Genomic DNA, 21,611 nt, shown 5'->3' on the forward strand with positions numbered 1-21,611 from the left:
TTTATTTTTCTATCTCCTCCTGAACATGACAGAGACCTTATCATAGTATATCTTCCCACTAAACAAAACCCCTCCTATACATACAACCTGTTTTCTGTTACTCTCTAGAACTACATTATTCAATTTGGTAGCCATTAGCCACATGTGGCTTTTGAGTCCTTGATATGTAGCCAGTCTGAAATAGATGTACCCTAAATATACAATATATTTTATACTGATTACATGCTGAAATAATAGTTTAGACATACTGGGTTATCTAAAATGTATTATTAAAATTTAATTTTAAATATTCCTTTTTTAATGCAACTAGAAAATTACTTATGTGACCAGAATTACAATTTTATTGGATAGTGCTACTCTAGAACTTTAATTTTGTTTTAAATGCACCCCCAAAAACCCCTAATTATCTTTCTATTAATAATTAATAACACTTATCGTTTCATCTAATTAAAATTCTTCACTCTAAAATAACAGTTTACCTGGATATAACATGGTATTGCTTTAGTATTTTTTAAGATATTCCATTTCCTTCTAGCATCAATTGTTGCTGATGAGAAACTTTCTGTTAGTTTATCATACCTCTGTAGGTTATCTGGCTTCTAACTTTGGTGACTTTTACGATGCTCTCTTTATCTTTGATATTCTAGTTTCACCACAACCTATCTAGATGTGGATTTTTTTTTTCTTTAACCTACTTGACATTCTAGATTTTACTCTTGATGAAAGGACTCAGGTCCCTCTTGAATGCTAAGAATTCTTTGTCTCTGTGCCCCTCTGTCTTCAAAAATTAGTTCTCCACCAATCCCTGCATCTTCTTTCTTTGTAATTCTTATACATTTATTGGAGTCTTTCAATTAATCCTGTATATCTTTTAACTATTCTTTCATATTTGTATCTTTTTTCTGTGTTCTGTATGAAATTTTTAGTACTATTTTCCAACCCATTAATTCTATCACCAATGGTATAAAGGGTATATTTATCCCATCTACTGAGTTTTACATACCAACTACAAAGAATTCTAATTGGTTCATTTCCACATTAATCTGCTCTTGTTTCATTTATTCTGTTTCATAATTTTTGAGCTCCCTTAAAATAGAAAGTACCCCTTAACTTATTTCTTTGAGCATCCTAAAAATGATTTAAAGTTTCTTCTAATCAACGGAATACTATGCAGCCGTTAAAAATAATATCATCCCATGGATACTAATATGGAATGATTTCTAAATATGTTTTGAAGTGAAAAAGCCAAGGTACATAATAGTATGTATAGAATGCTACCATTTATATAAAAGTGTATGTGTGTGTGTATATGCTTATATATGGACAAACTATCTCAGAAAAGATAGCAATAAATTGGTAATAGTGGTTGCCTCTGGGGAGGGGAACTGGGTGGCTAGGGGACAGAGGTGGGAGGTAGACTTACTTTTCACTGTTTACCCTTTTGTACCTTTGAATTTTGTACCACGTGCATGTATAACCTAGTCAAAAAAAATAAAAATAAATAAAATAATTTATTTTTAAAAATAAAGTCTTTGTTGGACTACTCCATAAATTAATTTCATCCAGAGAAAATGCCTGTGTTAGTCGCTGATTTTGGTATGGTATTAATATTAGATGTCTTCATGAGTTTTGCGATTTGGGTTGTAGGCACATTTTGAGTAGTAAAAGGTTGTTTTTTTGTTTTTTCTCTCTACCTATTTAATGGTTTTATAGTTGGCCCCACTTGGATTACTAGACCCCTAATCGACAACTAGACCTTATAATGATATTAAGGCCTGCAGTTTCATGATGATATTGGAGCTATCACATCTATTCAACCACTGACTCAGTAATGGCTTCATCAATTTCTGGTCATGAGTCTGTGTCTTTATCAACTAAAACTATAGCCCCGGTAGTTAATAGCTTTTTCCTTTTTTCAGCCTTTCACAAATGGGATATACATTACAACAAAACCCCTGGCTTCATGTAGTAGTTCTGGTTTCTGCCTCACATGAAGCACTTTTAGCACTTTTGATTCCTGACAGGAGCCAAACGACTGCATGTCAATGCCAGACAAACCCAGTGGGCTTATGGTTTAAACACTTGTAGCAATTTTGTGTCTGTGTTCAATTTCTGGCCCACAAAGATGTTTATTGTTTCACAGCCTGGATATATCTTTTGTGCTACTTAATCTTTTGTTCTATGTGTTTGGAACATCAGTGTTACATTAAAACTCAGTAGGTCATCTTGACTAGAAGTAATTTCAACAGTTCTTTTTTTTAAATTAAAAGTAATAATTTAAAAAATAATATAATATCTACATAAAGTTTATAAAATTACTCATAATCCATACATTCTAACTCATCCACTGCTAGCATTTTAAAGTATTTCCTTCTAATCTTTTTTCTTCTGCATCATGTCACATTTGTACAGTTTACATCATGATTTTAATCTATATTATCCCAAGCACTTATCTATGTTGATATGTAGTCTTTGGGACCATCATTTTAATGACTGCATATTAATCCACCAAACTGTTATCTATTTCCCACATTACTGAGAATTTAAGAAGCTTCCAACAATGCTTTAAAGAAGTTCTCTGTGCATATGTGCTTTTTCTCTCAATACTTTGAATTTGGGGGCTGGTGGTGAGACAGGCTAAGTAACAGTACTGCCATAGCCTAAAGGCATTACAAGACTATTATAATACTGGCTGAGGTTCATAATTATGATCCTAATATACGAAGAGAAAAAGAAAATCATGTGGAAGTAAAAAATGCATTTCAGAAAGATTCTAATCCAAAATAGTTAATAAGTTTTGTAATTAAAGGAATCAGTTTCACAAGGGATAAGATTCACAATTCACAAATATGTATCTCTACCACTGCTGTACAAAAGCATTACACATTTTCACGAACTTCCAAAACAAGAGTATTTTGGGTCACAATATTAAAGTTCACTTTTTCACTATAATACTAACCTGATATTATTTACACAGTCTTCATGGGCTTCAGAAAGTGTTTTTATGTGCTTTGATGATATAGGGTCAAAAAGCAGAACTTCAGTCTGTTCACAAGCAACCGTCAGCACTGATCTGAAAGCAAATGACACATTTCTTTTGTTTAGTTTTCTAGTATTCTCTGGTTATTAATACTTACTTATTTGTAATTATGCACACTATAAGTGAATAACTTCTTTTTGCCCATGTTAGTAGGAAATATTTAAAATATTGATGATATCCACTATTAACACTAGTAGGAAATGGTCCTTCATACATTGTAATGGAATACAAACTGGTAGTTTATGTTTGGGGAGTAACAGTATCTATCAAAGTTTTAAATGTGCATATCTTTTGACTCAGCAATTTTTTTCTGAGTATTTAATCTAGAGACATAATCATTCATAAATACAAAGTATATATGCTTCATTGCAAGGAGAAATTAAAAGAAACCTAAATGTATATGAAAGAAGGATGACTGATTTTTAAAAGAAAGGCATAGTTTTATATGGATATGATATGAAAGAACTCCAAAACATATTTTTAAATGAGAAAAGCTGGTTGCAGAAAAACATGTATAGATGAGGCAACTTAGAGGAAAAATCTTATACAAAATTATGTATTTATCAGTATTAAAAAGCACTGAAAAAATATATATCCTATTGGTTAGATATATTCATCTTTTCCTTATTTTTTTTTAATATTGTCTCTATTTTCAAAACCCTTCCCTATTATAAAGTTATATTTTCATAAACCTTTTACAAGCCCCATTTTGATTTCTGAAAATCCATTGTATTTTATTGATTTTGGTTAAGTCTAGTTTTTTGTGGGCACTGCTCTTTCAGATTCAGATCTAGCAAATGAAATCCCAAGTCTTTGAAACTACAGGTCTTCCCAATTTATAGTTCCAATAACAAGTGGAATTTTGTACACTTAAGCTGAAAGTGCATAAGATAGAATATCAAATAGTCAAACTTTTGTATTCAGAAAAAGCTTTTTAGATAAAGTTGGAGAGGGAAAAATTCAAACTTTTCCCATATTTAGTAATCTGCATAAACACCATTTTTTGAGATAAGTGGACTTCAAATATTTACTATATCTGATGGATTTTTGTGCTAATTGATCATCATGAGTAAGTATTCAAATTAACATCTATTAGATGATGTATAAACAGCCATTTCTTTTTGTTAGTCAGAAGAGTCATGGAATGGACTTTCCTCCTAGCATAAGGTAAATGAATCGGCCCTGGCTGGTTTGGCTCAGTGGATAGAGTGTTGGCCTGTGGACCGGAGGGTTCAATTCTGGTCAGGGGCACATGCCTAGGTTGCAGGCTCCTCCCCACCCGGGGCCCTGGTTGGGGCTCATGCAGGAGGCAACCAATCAATGTGTTTCTCTCGCATCGATGTTTCTCTTTCCCTCTCTTCTAGTCTCCCTAAAAATCAATGGAAAAAGTATCCTAAGGTGAGGATTAACAACAAAATAAATAAATAAATGACTTCTTTAAAAAAAAAAAAAAAAGTAAATGAATCAACGATTCTGAGTCTTAACCTTAAACATTGTAAATAAGAGATCTATAAAACATTATTTTGTTTTAATCCAATTATAATATATTTTTGTACATGGCATGAGTTGTAACCTTTAAAAAATATATATCATCCTTGGCTCAGTGGATAGGGCGTTGGCCCGCAGACTGAAGGGTCCTGGGTTCAATTCTGGTCAAGGGCACGTACTTTCGCTCGGTTGCAGGCATGTACTCCCACCCTGGTCCAGGCTTGTGTGGGAGGCAACCAATCTATGTGTCTCTCTCACATTGATGTTTCTCTCTTTCTGTCTCTCCCCCGCCCTTTCACTCTAAAAATCAATGGAAAAATATCCTGAGGTGAGGATTAACAAAACAAATGTGTATATACTTTGTCCCCATATCAAAGCCTACATTTTCCCATTGGTTTGAAATGCCATCATTAACATATCTAAGTTTTGTTTTTATACTCTACTAGAGGCCCAGTGCACAAAAATTTGTGCACTCAGGGGGAGGGGGGGTCCCTTAGCCCGGCCTGTGCCCTCTCGCAGTCTGGGACCCCTCGGGAGATAACGACCTGCTGGCTTAGGCCTGCTCCCGGGTGGCAGAGGGCAGGCCCAATCCCTAGGTGCAGCCCCTGGTCGGTCTCAGAGCAGGGCTGATTGGGGAGTTGGGGCGCCGCCCCCTGTCATGCACAGAGCAGGGCGGATTGGGATGTTGCGATGCCACCCTCAGTCACGCTCAGGGTAGGGCCAATTGGGGGGTTGGGGCACCGCCCCGTCACACTCAAGGCAAAGTCGATGGGGAGGTTGCGGCACCACCCCGTCACGCACAGAGCAGGGCCGATCAGGGGGTTGGGGAGCTCCCCCGTCACGCACAGAGCAGGGCGGATCAGGGGGTTGGGACGCCGCCCTCTATCACCCACAGAGCAGGGCTGATCAGGGGGTTGGGGCACCGCCACTGTCACACTCAGGGCAGGGCCAATGGGGAGGTTATGGCTCTACCCCATCACACACAGAGCAGGGCCTGTGGGGTGGGGGGTTGGGGGGCTGCCCTCTATCACCCACAGAGCAGGGCTGATCAGGGGGTTGGGGCGCCGCCACTCTCACACTCAGGGCAGGGCTGATGGGGAGGTTATGGCTCTACCCCGTCACACACAGAGTAGGGCCCGTGGGGTGGGGGTGTTGGGGCGCCGCACCGTCACACACAGAGCCACAGGGCGATCAGGGGGTTGGGGAGCTCCCCCCTATCAGGCACAGAGCAGGGCCGATCAGGGGGTTGGGGCGCTTTCCCCTGTCAGGAACAGAGCAGGGCCGATAGGGAGGTTGTGGCCCTGCCCCCTGTCACACAGAGCCGCAGGGCAATCAGGGGGTTTGGCCGCTGTCCCCTGTCACGCTGATCCCGGTGCTGGGAGGCATATTACCCTTTTACTATATAGAATAAAGGCCTGGTGCATGGGTGGGGGCTGGCTGGTTTGCCCTGAAGGGTGTCCTGGATCAGGGTGGGGGGTCCCCACTGGGGTGCCTGGCCAGCCTGGATGAGGGGATGATGGTTGTTTGCAGCTGGTCACACACCCTTCAGGATGGGGGTCCCCACTGGGGTGCGTGGCCAGTCTGGGTGAGGGGCTGAAGGCTGTTTTCAGGCTGGGACTGAAGCTCCCAACTGCTCCTTTTTTCTTTTTTATTCTGGGCCAGCTTTAGCTCTGAGGCTTGGCTCCAGCTCTGAGGCCTCAGCTGCTGAAAGTAGGTATCTGGTTTGTTTAGGTTCTATAATCGAAACTCTGTATCAACTCCAGCTCTGAGATCCCGGCTCGCTGAAAGCTGGTTTCTGGGGTTTTGTTTAGCTTCTATATTTGTTACAATGTTCAAATTGCAGGCTCAGATCCCCGCCTGCCTTGAAGGGGAGCGTTGGAGTCCTCCGTCACTGAAGCAAGCAAGCCTCATGTTAGTTTCAAGCTGCCTGGCTGCCGGCCGCCATCTTGGCTGGCAGTTAATTTGCATATCTCACTGATTAGCCCATGGGAAGGGTAGCAGCGGTCGTACGCCAATTACCATGTTTCTCTTTTATTAGATAGGATGTTGTATTCTATGCAACATCACCACACTATTTTAATTTCTAAAAGTATTTTTGATATATGGCAAGATAAGATACCCTCATTGCTTTATAAACATTTTTCAAGGGGCTAATATTATGCTTTCTCTTCCAAGTGAATTTTAGATATAGCATGTCAGGTCCTACTCAGACATCGTATTGGTATTTTTATTGGGATGCATTGACTTTAAAAATTAATTCAGTAAAAGTTATATCACACAGTATTGTATTATTCCATTAGTAATATGCATACTTTTCAACATATTCAAGATTTTCTTAGCAAGAATATCTTAGTAATTCTTGGACTTTGAATATCCTTATACATTTAGAATCAACTTAAGTTATGTACACATGCATACACACAAATCCAGATGGTTTTCATTGGATTATACCTCTATCAAAAAGTTTGCACTGAATTGACGTTTACAATATGTTGTCTTTCAATCTATGAACATGGTATATCTACCTTTACCATGGATATTCTCCATATGAGCTGTGCCTGTCTTTTGTTACATTTACTCCTGGGTACTTGACATTTTTTTATGCTTTTTACAATGTTCTTTTTAAAATTGTGCTTTGTTGCTGGTGTACAAAAATGCAACTGATTATTAAAATATCTATCAATATTGCTATTTTAATACTTTATCTGTAGGTATTTTAGTTTTTCTTTGTCAATAATATCATCTACAAACAATTGTTTTTTTCTTTTTATTACCTTTTTTTCCTTCGTGGTACTGGCTAGGACTTTCAGTACAATGTTGAATAGAAATGTTAATATAGCAGCCACTCGTCTTGTTCCTTCCAATCTTCAAGAATATATTCCCCATTTCATCATTAAGTATTCTGTAGTTTTTTGTCATTGAAGCTACCAAATTCCTATTATTTAGATTAAGGAAGTTCTCTTCTACAACAAATTTGCTAAGTTTCTTTTTCATTAAAATATGTTAAACTATATAAAACACTTTCCAACATTAATTGAAATTCTCTCGTTATATTTTTCCTTTAAGATGTTAATGTAGTGATTTACATTAATTTATTTTCTAATGTCAAATCAACTTTTCATTTCTACCATAGTGCTAGATTTATTTGACTAAAATGGTGAGCTCACATCTCTGGCTTCCCTCCTTTTGCAGCTCTTGGTCCTGCAATTTCCTCATTGTTTCAATTTTCCAAAGCCTTCCAAATAAGGTTTTTATATCTTACATTAAATATTTATATTTTTTCTAGCCTTTAAAATTATTCTCAGAGCGTTGGTCCAAATCATCTACTTTGCTACTTCTGGAAAACTACAATCTCTACCTTTTGCATCTGAAGTCATGCCCCCCCCCACACACCTTTTATTCTTTTTAAAAAATATATATATATATATATATTTATTGAATTCAGAGAAGAAGGGAGAGGGAGAAATAGAAACATCAATGATGAGAGGGAATCATTGATTGGCTGCCTCTTGCACACCCCCTACTGGGGATTGAGCCTGCAACCTGGGCAAGTGCCCTTGACTGGACTCAAACCCAGGACCCTTCCATCCAAAGACTGACGCTCTATCCACTGAGGCAAACCAGCTAGGGCTCATTCTTAACATTGTATATTTATTTGGGCAGTCTCTTGATCAATGAGTGTTTTTCAATTTTATCTTTTCAAAGACACATTTTTCTCTCAATTGGGTACTGCTATGGAATTTTAAAATTTCACTAATTCACCCTGGCTGGGTAGCTCAATTGGTTAGAGCGTCGTCCGATACGCCAAGGTTTCGGGTTCAATCCCTGGTCAGGACACATATAAGAATCAACCAATGAATGCATAAATAAGTGGAACAAATAGATGTTTTTCACTTTCTCTCTCTCAAAAATAAAATCAAAATAAATTTTCACTAATTCTATTTTGTTACTGAATTTCCTTCCTTCTCCTTTCTTTAGATTTACTTTGCTATTATTTGCAGATAACTATTCTTTTTCTTGAGATGGATACTTAGCTCATTAATTTTCCCTGACATACTATTTTACTTACATATAACCCTACAAGTTTTGAGACATGTGGTACTTCCATTATCATTTAGTTTTAATTTCCACTGTTATTTTTTCCTTTGGTCCATGAGTTATTTATAAATGTTTCTTAACTTGAAAACACAGGAGCTTTTTAATAGTTATTTTATTAATTTATAGCAATTACATTGTACTAGAAAAACTGTACTCTAAGATAATCTTTTGAAATATGTGGCCTTAAAAGTGGAAATTTTATGAATTTCCTTTATGTGTTTAAAAAAAACCAAGCATGAAGTAATTGTAACATATAGTCAAGCATGATATTTTAAAAAGTTAAACATTTATTAGTAATATAAATTAACATATGAGTAAAATTAAAAATATTTTAATAATCCTATAGATTATAAAAATGCTTGCCAAGTGATATTAGTTGTAACTCAAATTATTCAACAAATTATTCTAGTAACTTCCAATCATTTATTAATATTTGGAAATTGTAGCCACAATCTTGTTTGATGCAGATGCCCTTGCCTGAACCATGGACATAGAAAATTGCATAAAGCCCCTCCAAGAATTTCCCCACTAAATAGGTAGTCATTACGTAACTTGTAGTCTTGATAAGTAAAAAAAAAATCACTATTAACATTAACAGAATTGTACATCCTTTTTAACTTTTGCTGAAGTAATAGTGTATTAATTTTTTAGTCCTTATAATGCTTGCTGTTAATTTTCTATATTCAATATGTATTCATATTAAAAACTAAGTGACAAAAGTAATTTATTGAGATATCATATTTAAGTGTATCAAATCTAATCCCTCAGCTCAGATGACAGGTAATATATGGCAGTTATGAGCAGGAGTCAGGGTAGAAATCCTTTGTATATGATAATCTTTTTGCTTCTCAGTTCCCTCAACTAAATGTTTCTGGTACAGAGAAGAGTTATGTTGGCAGTCATTTTCATTAGTAAAATGAGTGTTATTAATACCCATGGTGGGCTGGCATTCAGTGAGTTTTGGCAAATTTATCTCACTAAATAATGGTGAAATTCAATAGGAATGATAAAATTAGGGATCTGCATCCCAGGAGTCATTTACCCATAAGCCATTCCCTTAGGTCTCATTCCTGTTATAGATTTTATCCTGCCATAGAAGTACACACTATGCCAAGAGTTAATATGCTTGGATAGTACCTGAAGTAGTATTATTACTCTCATTTGACTGCTCTCTTCATTTCTCCCCAGAGGATGCAGTTCACAAAAGACCATATGAAAATGGGAAAGTGCTTGATAAAGGCAGGCAGCCCCACACTAAGAGAAGCCAAATAGTCACTGGGCACTTGCCTATAGATTTGTTTTGTGTGGAGGGGTGAGGAGCAATTAGAATGAATGCTAATTGTATATTTGGGCATTCTCTTGATCAATGAGTGTTTGCTGTGAGACGTTTGCTGGCAGCTTACTGTGCCAGTTCTGAACTCTTTAGTTACTATACATAAAGGGTTATTCTGGGAGGTTCCGTGGAAAGTGCTGAAACATTAGGAGGGCACTCAATGGGCTTGGAGCAGTAACTATTCAACTACTATGGTCATCTATCACTATTTTAACTGGTGCAGCTGAACCAATGTGTACTGGTCTGAATGCACCATTCTACATATGCCCTTTAGAGCAATATTTTAACTAGTGTTGTCTGTATCTTCTGTATCCATCTTATGTTTGTATTTGTCTGATTAACTGAAGTATACTGTGATGTGTGTGAAAATCTTTCCCCAGTTAGTTTGTTTTCTCCTTGAAGTTAACAATTTTTAATGTCTATATTTTAGATCTAAAATAATAATTCAAGTTCAGAACTGCTTTATCTTCCAGGTGAACTGAGTTTTAATATGAAGTGATCTTATATTTCTAGAATTTTTTCCCCTTAAAGCCTATTTTGTATGACATTAATATAGACCACCAACTTTCTTTGCTTCAAATGTGTTTGAATAATCTTTCTCTATTTTTATGAACATTTAGTACTTCTATATTTATTATAATTAGTAATATATAGGTTTATTTTTAGTCATTCTTTGTGCTTTTTATTTATTACAACTTTTCTATTTTTTCTTTCCCTTTCTTACCTTCTTTTGGAAATTTTTTATTCCATATTTTTCTTCTACTAGTCTAGAAATAATATATTCTTTCTTCTCTTTTCGGTGGTTATCTTGCAAATATGAATGTGCATATTAAATGGATTAAAGCCTAAAGTTAATATATCATAATTCTCTCAAAAAAACAAGGAATTTAAAACATCCTTCATAATTTATATGCTACTGCTGTCTTCTATTTTCGTTCCATCTTTGTTAATCTCAAAAGACAAAATTAGCCGAAACCGGTTTGGCTCACTGGATAGAGCGTCGGCCTGCGGACTGAAAGGTCCCAGGTTCGGTTCCGGTCAAGGGCATGTACCTGGGTTGCGGGCACATCCCCAGTAGGAGATGTGCAGGAGGCAGCTGATCGATGTTTCTCTTTCATCGATGTTTCTAACTCTCTATCTCTCTCCCCTCCTCTCTGTAAAAAATCAATAAAATATATTTAAAAAAAAAAAAAAAAGACAAAATTAGTTTGCATATATATTTCCCATTTTCTTTGTTCTTCATTCCTTCTACCATCTCAGACCTTCCATTTGAAAACATTTTCTTCTCTCTGAACTTAGAATTCCATTATTGAAGGTGTGGTGGCAAACTCACTCATCTTTGCTTGTGTAAACAGGTATTTATTTCATCTTTGTTCTTGCCAAGAACAAAGAACCTATCTTTGCTGGATAAAGGCATGTAAATTGGCAGGTTTCTTTTCCAGCATACTAAAAATAATCACCATTGTCCTCTGATTTACACTATTATTCTTCCTTTTGTAAAAAATATTATTTTTATTTTATTGATTTCAAAAAGGGAGAGATAGAAACATCAATGATGAGAGAGAATCATTGATTGGCTCCCTCTTATATGCACCTTACTGGGGATAAAGCCCACAATCCAGGTATGTGCCAGAACCAGGAATTGAACCGTGATCTCCTGGTTCAGAGATGAACGCTCAACCACTGAGCCATGTGGGCCGGACTACACGATTATTCTTGACTAATTGCCTTCATAGCTACTTCTTTGAAGGTCTTTTGATCTCTAGCTTTTAAGATTTTATATTTGTTGTCATGAGGTTTCACTATATATCTAGGGAGGAGTGAAGGGCTTCTTAAATCATGGCTTAGTGCTTTTTTTTCAATTCTAGAAAGTTCTCAGCTATTATCTCTTCAAATAGGTTTTTGCCTCATTATCTATTTCATTTTCTTCAAATATATGGTATGCCTTTTCTTTCTATTCATCAAGTTACTAAACCTTCTTAGTATTTTCAATCTCCGTGTCTCTCATTTACATTCTGGGTAATTTCTTCACTTCTATTTTCCAATACACTGATTCTCTCTTCAGCAGTGCCTACTTTATTCTCATAGAGCAGTGATGGCGAACTTATGACACGCGTGTCAGAGGTGACACACAAACTCATTTTTTTGGTTGATTTTTCTTTGTTAAATGGCATTTAAGTATATAAAATAAATATCAAAAATATAAATCTTTGTTTTACTATGGTTGCAAATATGTGACACGGCACCAGAGTTAAGTTAGGGTTTTTCAAAATGCCGACATGCCGAGCTCAAAAAGTTCACCATCACTGTCATAGAGGAATTGCTTGAGAAAGTCCCACATAATATTACCTATCTAATCTATTAACATTACCAATTTTCTTTTTCAAAATATCATCTTAGGAGGTAACACACATATTTTGACAATATGGCTATTGTTTAAAATTTTTGGACTTCTATAGAGATTATCTCCTAATCCATGTATCTTTCATTTATTTTTGGTGTCACATTTTTTCTAATCCAGTCCCTATTAAATTTATAATTGTAATTCTTACCTTCAGTGTCACCTTTCCTTTTCTGTACTGAGAAGTCTTTGTGATAGTAGTAGGGTGCCCACTAAGCTGATTCAATTCATACACAACTGAAGGATATGAGAAATTTTTATCTCATTTAACACAGCTATGTCACCTTTTTTCTAAAAATTACTTAAGTCCTATAAAATCTGGGATGTTAGTAGATGTAGTAAAAGACTAAAAACTTAAAGCAGCCCTGACTGGTTTGGCTCAGTGGATAGAGCGTCAGCCTGCAGACTGAAGGGTCCCGGGTTCGATTCCGGTCAAGGGCATGTACGGGCACATCCCCAGTAGGAGGGTGCAGGAGGCAGCTGATCGATGTTTCTCTCTCATTGATGTTTCTAACTCTCTATCTCTCTCCCTTCCTCTCTGTAAAAAATCAATAAAATATATTTTTAAAAAAACTTAAAGCACAACTATTTTCACTTATCACTTTGACACAGATGAAAAAGAATACCAATATGCAATGTGGGCAAGGGTATGGGGAGGCAGGCACTTTCATATGTGTCTGACAGAATTGAGAATTGGTACAATATTCACAGGGAACAATTTAATAATAGGCATCCAAAATCTTCATAACCTTTCATTCATTTCAGGGATTTATAAGGACATAAATCTAAAATATTTGTTTACAGAGGTTTTATTGAAACTAATGAAAAAATTTAATGTTTTAGAAATAGATTTATTAACAAAGGTAATTCACAGTATATTGTATGAAAATAAAAGCAGGCTACAAAACAGCATGATCCCATGTTTATATTAAAATAAACATATACAAAGAAAAAATTTCCTTGGATAGCCAATTAATCTCTGGGATCATAAATTTTGTTTAGCTTCTTTTTGTTCATTTATTGCCTAGGTTTTCTACAATAAGTATATATCAACTGGATAATTAAAGATCACTGAATTATTTTGTTTTCTGTATCAGAGTATCTGACCACCTTTTACATAAATATATCTATGGGAAAATAAGTCCAGATTCAAACAGGAACTATCAGTAATCTATGCCTCATGGTAGTATCACTGGCAATGGAATTTTTTCTTCATAACTCATTCTGCCCCTCTCACTCCCCACTTGCAATGAGTAGAAATGGCCATTTATGAAGGCCTGACAGAATAGGTAGGCGGTAGGGAGGAGAGGAGCTGGGATATGGAGAAAAGTGGAACTAAATGTTTATGAGGAATAGACTCGTGTTGTTTTTGGAAGCAGCCTTTGGAAGAATAGGGAAGGAGAGGGGAGAGGGGTCCCGTGAATGAACTTCAATGCACCCTGTATTCCGGCACACCTCACTGCTACCCGTCCCACCTGCTATGGGGAGACCAGCACCCAGTGTAACTGGGAAGAAGCATTTGCATCAGTGCAGTGGAGCAGGGTTTACCCGCTCATTGTGACTCCAGGTTCTGTTGCTCTGCTTCTTCCTTATAGTATTTTAGGTCTTTCTTTAGCAAAATGTTTTTGTTTTGTAAACCAATTCCCCTTTAGCTTCTCTGACAGATACGCTGCCCCTCCAGCAAGTCCTCTGACACACCAGGTGCTCCACCTGAAATATCCGCTCTGCAGGAGGCCGCCATTGTCTTCACTAGCAGAGAAGGGCAAAGAGGATCCCGGAATGCTGGTGATCCTTGAACCCACGGCAGGGCCTGAGTTATGCACGGATTGTCTAGTCCTGACAATGGGAGCTCAAGCTATTTCCTGACCAAATAGTCTCAGAGTAAATCCTAATATTTACTGACCTTTACGTAGCCTGTCTATTACTGCAATTACCTGCCTAAGGGTTTTAGGCTTAACCAAAGCGAATAAAAGGCTGGCAAAGCCTGGGCACCAGTGGAAGTCCTTCCCCTTGAGTTGGACTTGCCCGCCTGGCCCCCCAGTATTTCCAAATTATCTCTTGTCTCTTCTCTTTCATTTGTGTGCGGCTCCTCTTCCAGATCCTGAACCCTGAACCGCGCGGGATGCGGGGGGAACAAACATACACACCGCTCCCCGACCCTACCTGGACTAACTCCCTGTCATTCCCCTGCTCTTGGCTGGGTGTCATTCCCTCGGGAAAACTTCAGACGCGCTCCCCTTCGATGGGCAAATAGGCCTGATGAGCCGTTTCGTGTGGCTAATAGTTCGGCGAGCCAGGTGGTCCCCAGCTCAATGCCAGCGGTGCCATTCGCGGCTTTTGCGGGTCGCTGCAGCCTCTGCGTCCGGTCAACAACGATGTGCTGGACGAGGGAACGAACTAATAACCAAGCGAATGACTAGGAACTAAGGGGCCTCGACTGGGTGCCATCTGAACTGCCACCTCCTGGTAGGACGGTGTGCACATCTTTTCACTGATGGCTGTGAAACTTGTGCGCGGGCTCACAAAACCAAGCGTGACAAAGGCAGAGTTTGAAAACCGGGCTCACAAAACCACCGTAAATGCGGGCCACGCACGGCACAGTTCCTCCGCCGTGAGGAGGCTGGGCCCCCGGAGAAGCGGGCAGTCCAGCCTGGGGGCTTCGCAACGTCCGGCCTCAGAGGCCACCGCCGGGCAGTGCCCTGGCATCTCCCTGGGCAGAGGACCGCACACCTGTCCCCGCGGGGCCCGGCCGGCACGGGCACCTGCCAGCTTCCCACCCGCGACACCGCCTTCGGGGAGGAAAGCGCAGGCCGAGGCGGGCAGGAGAGAACGGGCACGAACCCCGTGCGTTTGCCGAGCACCTACGGCGCGACCAGCCACCTCGCTCCGGGCCGGCGGCCAGGCCTGCCGGCGTGGCTCCGGGCTTCTCCGACCGGAGCCCGGGCTTCCTGCGGGGCAGCCGAGGCGCCCCGGCGGCCACCTCCCAGGGCCCGCCACGGGGCACTTCACAAACAGCCGGGGCGTGGAGGCCACGGCCCCCAACGGGGTCGCCCCGGCCCGGGCTGCGCGAGCGAGCGAACCCGGGGCCTCCGTCCACGGGCAGCCGGGCCGGGCGAAGGCGGTCCCCGCCCGCCCAGGGGCCGCGCTTACCCGTCGGGCGAGTACTCGAGGTTGAAGACGGCCCCGTGGGTGCGCGTGCTGAGGTACACCGAGTCGGCCGGGTGGATGGAGCCGTAGAGGTTTGTCATGGTGCGGAAGTTGTCCCGCGCCGGGTCCACGAACAGCCCGCGGCCCAGGCAGCGCTCCCGCAGCCACCCGAACAGCCGGGCCCCCGGGCCGCCCAGGCCGCCGGCCCCGCAGTCCGGCCCAGCTCGCCGGCGCGGCGGGGAGGGCTGAGGCGCCTTTCCTGGGGCGGGAGCCGCGGGGGCCTTCGGGGCTCCCGCGGCGCGCGCGGCCGGGGACGGCGGGGGGCTGCCGGGGCAGCGAGGGCTCCTGGAGGGCGACAGGGGAGGGGCTGCGTCAGCCCCTGGCGGCGGCGGCCAGAGCGGGGCAGCGAGCAGCACGACGGCTGTCGCCTGCTCCCCGAGGGGGGCTGGCTCCTCCGTCCCGGCTCCGGCCATACGGTCCCCTCCGGGGCTACCGGGCCCACAGGGAAACATGACTAACGCCCCCGCCCCCGGCTCCGGGCCGCTGCCCCACCGGCCTACAGCTCAGCGCTCCCGCTCCCGCCACCACTTCCGGCGCGCGCAGGCCTAACCCCGCCGGCTGTGGAACCCGCGCCGCCTCGCGGCCATCGTTCGCCGGGGACCGCGATAGCGGGAACACCGACCGGCCGCGGCAGGTCGGGAGCGACTAGAAGTTTGGGGTCGGTGGGTCAGTGAGCTTCTTGCCACTGCGGGCGTCGGGCAGGCTGCAGTTGTCAGGGACTGTGGTCCTGACTCGTCCGAGAGGCTGCGCACGATTATGCATGTTATTCCCCCGTGACACTGAGGCCGGCGAGGGGAAGAAATCACCATGGCGTGGTGAAGGTTACACACTGCCGACTCCGCCTGGGAAGTAAGGACTCGGGCAACGTCTGCACCAAAAAGCCCCGGGCTGTGCAAGAAAACCAGGCATGTTGGTGTCCTGAATACCTGCCCGCTTCCCCGCCACTGCACAGGCCAAATCCTTCCTCTGCAGGAAGAAGGCGCCTGTGCATCCAGCCGGGAGTTAGGGGGAAGCTGCCTTACCAGCAATACAGCCCAGGTCCCGCCTGTTTACCGCTGCCATGGAGGGCATGGCAGACGCACTCCCCTGCTCCTCTGCTGTTGGAGATACATGCATCGAACTCTGCAGAGAGGGTTAACAGGAGATACATGCATAGAACTCTGCAGAGAGGGTTAACAGGAGATACATGCATAGAACTCTGCAGAGAGGGTTAGCAGGAGCTGGGAGCTGCTTCTGGAGAAGGGAAGCAGAGTCTTCAATAAAGGAAAAGCTTGAGGTACAAGGAAGGGTACACACAGGAGCTGACAACTCTTCTAGGCCTTGATCAAGAGATGTGCTGTGGGAAGCTCACATTTGGCGACTGCAGGAAAATCTGAAGGATCTTTGTTGAAAGATCTATCCTGTGAGAACAGATCTGAAGGCTCTCTGGAGGACAGGAATGAAATTCATAGAGGGCTGAACATTCGGCAGGTGCTCCCACCGTAAACTTAGTAGTGATTTAGCTCACCTCGCTATGAGTTGGTTGAAAAAAAAGGGCTAGAGTCTCAGGAGCAAGGGTCCTGACTTCAGAGAAGATCAAGGCAGCGATTCCTCTGGAGCTATTCTCCATCTTGTCCCCGCAGGGCAGCAGGGGTAGAGGTCTGTCTTATGGTTAATAATGTCCCTTAATACCCACAGCATCTGGCTGCAACAGATACTTAATAGAGGGCCTCTGCTTCACCTACAAGTTATGGCCAATGGCTAAAATTTTATGGTCTACAGAACTTTGACCGTAATATATTCACCAATGTTAACTTTTATAATAAGTAAAATAAAACTCAATTTTAAAGGTCACATATTTCAAGGTATTTAAGTTACAGTTTCAACAGAAAGACCCAAGCTCTGTGAGTGTTTGCACTGGCTCAATACAATCAAATTTCACAGCTCAGGAAATTAAAAATTAACACTCTGAATAAGAACTGTTCACTGGCCCTGACTGGTTTGGCTCAGTGGATAGAGCATCGGCCTGCGGACTGAGGGGTCCCGGGTTCGATTCCCGTCAAGGGCACGCACCTTGGTTGTGGGTACATCCCCAGTGGGGGGGTGCAGGAGGCAGCTGATTGAGGTTTCTCTCTCTTTGATGTTTCTCATTCTCTATCCCTCTTCCTTCCACTCTGTAAAAAAAATCAATAAAATATATTTAAAAAAAAAAAAAAGAACTGTTCACTGACCATTTAGAGCAGTGGTTCTCAATCTGTGGGTCGCGACCCCTTTGGCGGTCGAATGACCCTTTCACAGGGGTCGCCTAAGACCATCCTGCATATCAGATATTTCCATTACGATTCATAACAGTAGTGACATTACAGTTATGAAGTAGCAACGAAAATAATTTTATGGTTGGGTCACAACATGAGGAACTGTATTTAAAGGGCCAAAAGGTTGAGAACCACTGATTTAGAGAATCTAGAGGAGCTAAATGGGAACAAAAACATTTTGTAGGTTTATATGTATCTCTAGTAGCTGGATATTGAGAATGAGTCTTGAAAAGTTAAGTTAGCCACATACTTAAGGCAGCAGTGGTTGTAACATACAAAACAAGTTGTTCAGTAATGCCAGAATTTTCTTACCATATACATCTAGTTAGAATGTGGTGCTCACTTATTCTAAATAATTTTTACTAAAACCTATAATAAGAATAAGTTACATAAAGATTAAAATAAGTGATCATGATTTTACAACCCACCAGTAAAAAACAAACCAATAAACACTGGAGATTAACTAATTGAGAAAGCACTAAAGGACAGAAAAACTTTTAACTGTGTCTGTTTCTATTTACCCACTGCCTTTGCGAGTCTTTAAATACATTTAAACAAAGAATTGATTTCAAATCATAGTCTATATAGATAAACTTCTATGTAACCCTATTTTTTAAAATATATTTTTATTGATTTAAGAGAGGAAGGGAGAGGGAGAGAGAGAGATAGAAACATCAAAGATGAGAGAGAATCATTGATCAGCTACCTCCTGCATACCCCATACTGGGGATCAAGCCTGCAACTCAGGCATGTGCCCTGACCAGGAATCGAACCGTGATCTCTTGGTTCATTGGTTGACGCTCAACCACTGAGCCACACTGGCTGGGCTATGTAACACTATTTTTGAAAGCAAAAAAAATTTCAACCTAAGTTCCTGAAATTCACAGATATTAGTTCATGAGAAATGCCTAAAACATCCTCTGCACTCCTTTGCTCCTGATGCTCTTTTAGAGCACAAATAAGTAAGCAATTGGTGAAGGTTTCCCATAGGCCCAGGTATCCCATGTCCTGGATACACCCAACACTTAGAATCTATGTCATCAAGCAAGCAGGAAGCAAATTTATTTACTTCCTTCCCTATCCAATGACCGGATGTGTTTAAAAAACTACTTCCCAACTGATGTCTTCTAATGCAATATGCCTTTTTGACTCAGGCTTTTATTTTTGGGAGCAGCAGATTCACTCCTGATGTCTTTGACATCACTGCTTCTGTCCATCACACAGAATTCTTTGTTAGGAACCAGACTGACAAAATGAGCAAGGCGATTGGACATGACATAAGAAGCTGAAATGATAGCCATTTCCCAGGCATCTTCTGGATTGCAGCCATGCACCTCGAGCTTTTTGAAATGGTCATATAGTATATCATTAGCTTGGGAAGTAGCAAGTGCAAACTCCATTGCCTTTTCCCAAGCAGGGAGGTCAGACTTTTTCCAGTTCACATAGACCTGCAAGGAAGCACACAGTCAGAAGCAGAATCCCTGTTCATCACAATAAGCCAGTAAAACACAGGCCTAAAGAAACAGGCATTCATGAAAAAAATCCAAGGTTAGAGTAAAGGGGCAAAAGGCACGGCAAAATAAACCCTCCAAATGGGTATCTCGATCAAGTCCAATGGAATGTGAACCTGGAACTCTGGCTTAGCACCATCTCAACCAAAAGTCTTCTTGCCCTAGCTGGTTTGGCTCAACGGATAGAGCACTGGCCTGCGGACTGAAGGGTCCCGAGTTCGGTTCCAATCAAGGGCACATGCCTGGGTTGTGGGCTTGATCCCTAGTAGGGGGCATGCAGGAGGCAACCAATCAATGATTCTCTCTCATCATTGATGTTTCTATCTCTCTCTCCCTCTCCCTTCCTCTCTGAAATCAATAAAAAAAATTTATATTAAAAAAAATCTTCTTTACTCACTCTAAACACAAGCACCTCTTTCTCCCCTAAACACCTATGTCATAAAAAATACTAGAACCAAGACCCAGAGGCTCTTAGTACATAAGGACCCCAATCCCAAGTCTTTTATTATTAAGAAAGTGAAATTCAGATAATTATCCCTTTATTTCCCTAGGAAGTAGTATTTTGATTTCACCCTCTTTTTATTGGCAAAGGAACTGAAGCTAAGACAGGTGAAGTAACTTCCCCCAAAGTCACACAGCCAGAGAGTGGCAGAGCTGGGACCTGAATCCAAGTGTATTGGATTCCAAAGACTATACTAATAATCATTACCCTTGCAAAATACTGGAAATCACCAAATACCAAAAAATAGAATAGTTCAGGAAACCATCATACATGCTACAGTCACTAGGGAGGCAGTGCCTGAGACACTGATAAACAAAGGTCTGGTGACTGAGCAGGAGGCTCTGCAGGACAAATGGGATGATGTACCTGTCCCAAAGTTATCTGCAGGCTGGGAACAGTTTGTAAGGTCTCCACTCAGGTGGGGTCAGGCGGGGAGGGTGGGTTTATGAAGACCGACAACCCTCAACCTCAGGAATAAATGCAGAAAACAGATGTTTCTGTTCCATGGCCCAGAGGGTCAGGGATTTCACTGTAGGTAGAGCAGCACATTGTAAGCTTGGTGGCAAACCCATGTTCACTGTGTCATTAACCTCAGTCCATTTGTCTGGGAAGAATTAACGTGACCTCTGACACCCAAAGGACCTGCCTTTGGATGAATCAAGGAGGAGGTACACAGTTGGTTGGAGGATCGAGGCCCATTTTACAACCAGTCTTGGTGGAAAAGAGTAGATGGAGGCAGTTCCAAAATGGGAGGCAAACTGACTCAGGCTTGGGGCCAGCAGCAAGAACGAAAAGAAAACCTACAGAACTGGTTTGAGCCCATTTAGGAATAATTAGTGGGTAGATTAAATTCATGCTGGAAAATGCAAACAGTATAATGTAGCAGAAAGCATGCAAGCTTTGAAAATGGACTCCACCACTTTCTACTTTCCAGTTGTATGCCCCATGATAGGCTACTGCTCTGAACCTCAAGGGTTATAATAAGGTGCAAAGTAGAGGGGGAATTGTGTGCATGCGAGAGAACGTATGCCAAGTACCTAGTACCAGGTCTGGCACAAAGCTAGAGGGGCTCAGCTAACACCTAGTCCCAAACGTACAAACACAGAAGCAGGTGGGTACAGTGATGGGGACTGGAAGGTAACTCAAGCAATGGCATGAGCTGGAGGTGTGTGTTCCCTGCATTTCAGAGTGGCATGCGCTTTTCTCCTTTTCTCAGGTTTGAAGGTGCCCTGAGACTGGCACAGGGGAAGTGGATGCTAACCTGGTGAGAGAGCACTGGGTTCTTCAGGTACACCCTGTGCTGTCACTGTGGACAAGCACAGTTAGCTTCTTGTCAGCTTTGCTGAGCCGGCCTGCAGAAGAAGAGGAGGCCTGTCCGCCAGCCCTGGATAGCAGCGCAGAAGAACCTAGACAGGCTCAGCCATATTTTAGCAACAGAGTTGTGCACCCATCTGTTCACCTACCCATTCACTTACACGTTCCTTGCCAGTCCCTCGCTACCAAATATCCTATTTTATTTTCTTCATGATACTTAACACCATTTATAGTCAATTTGTTCTTTTATTTTGTTTAGTTGTTCATTGTTTTCCCCTCTCCAGAGTGTTTGAAAGTCTAGGCATTTTTCTAACATGTTCACTACTATACCCCCAGAAGAGTGTCTGACATACAATGGTTGCTTAGGAAATGTGTCAAATGAATTACTTAATTCAAGAAATGGTCTCTGAGGCCCATCAGGTA

At 41.6% G+C, this 21,611-nt stretch overlaps 1 protein-coding gene across 4 annotated transcripts in view; it reads right to left on the reverse strand.

Moving 5' to 3' along the window:
- Positions 1–16,110, reverse strand: part of DCAF10 (DDB1 and CUL4 associated factor 10) — a 52,128-nt gene extending 36,018 nt beyond the window's left edge. For 2 of the 4 annotated variants that reach the window (XM_036330321.1, XM_036330322.1), the window contains exons 1-2: positions 15,511–16,110; positions 2,960–3,073 (exon numbers count right to left, since the gene is read on the reverse strand). In XM_036330321.1, coding sequence (XP_036186214.1) covers positions 2,960–3,073; positions 15,511–16,019 — 623 coding nt within the window. In that variant the 5' untranslated portion in view covers positions 16,020–16,110. The remainder of the gene's footprint in view (positions 1–2,959; positions 3,074–15,510) is intronic. The other 2 variants (XM_036330320.1, XM_036330319.1) reach the window with 2 other exon arrangements.
- Positions 16,111–21,611: the final 5,501 nt, after the last annotated feature.

This window comes from Myotis myotis, unplaced genomic scaffold, assembly GCF_014108235.1.
Source record: "Myotis myotis isolate mMyoMyo1 unplaced genomic scaffold, mMyoMyo1.p scaffold_m19_p_12, whole genome shotgun sequence".
In the NCBI taxonomy this organism is placed as follows: Eukaryota; Metazoa; Chordata; class Mammalia; order Chiroptera; family Vespertilionidae; genus Myotis; species Myotis myotis.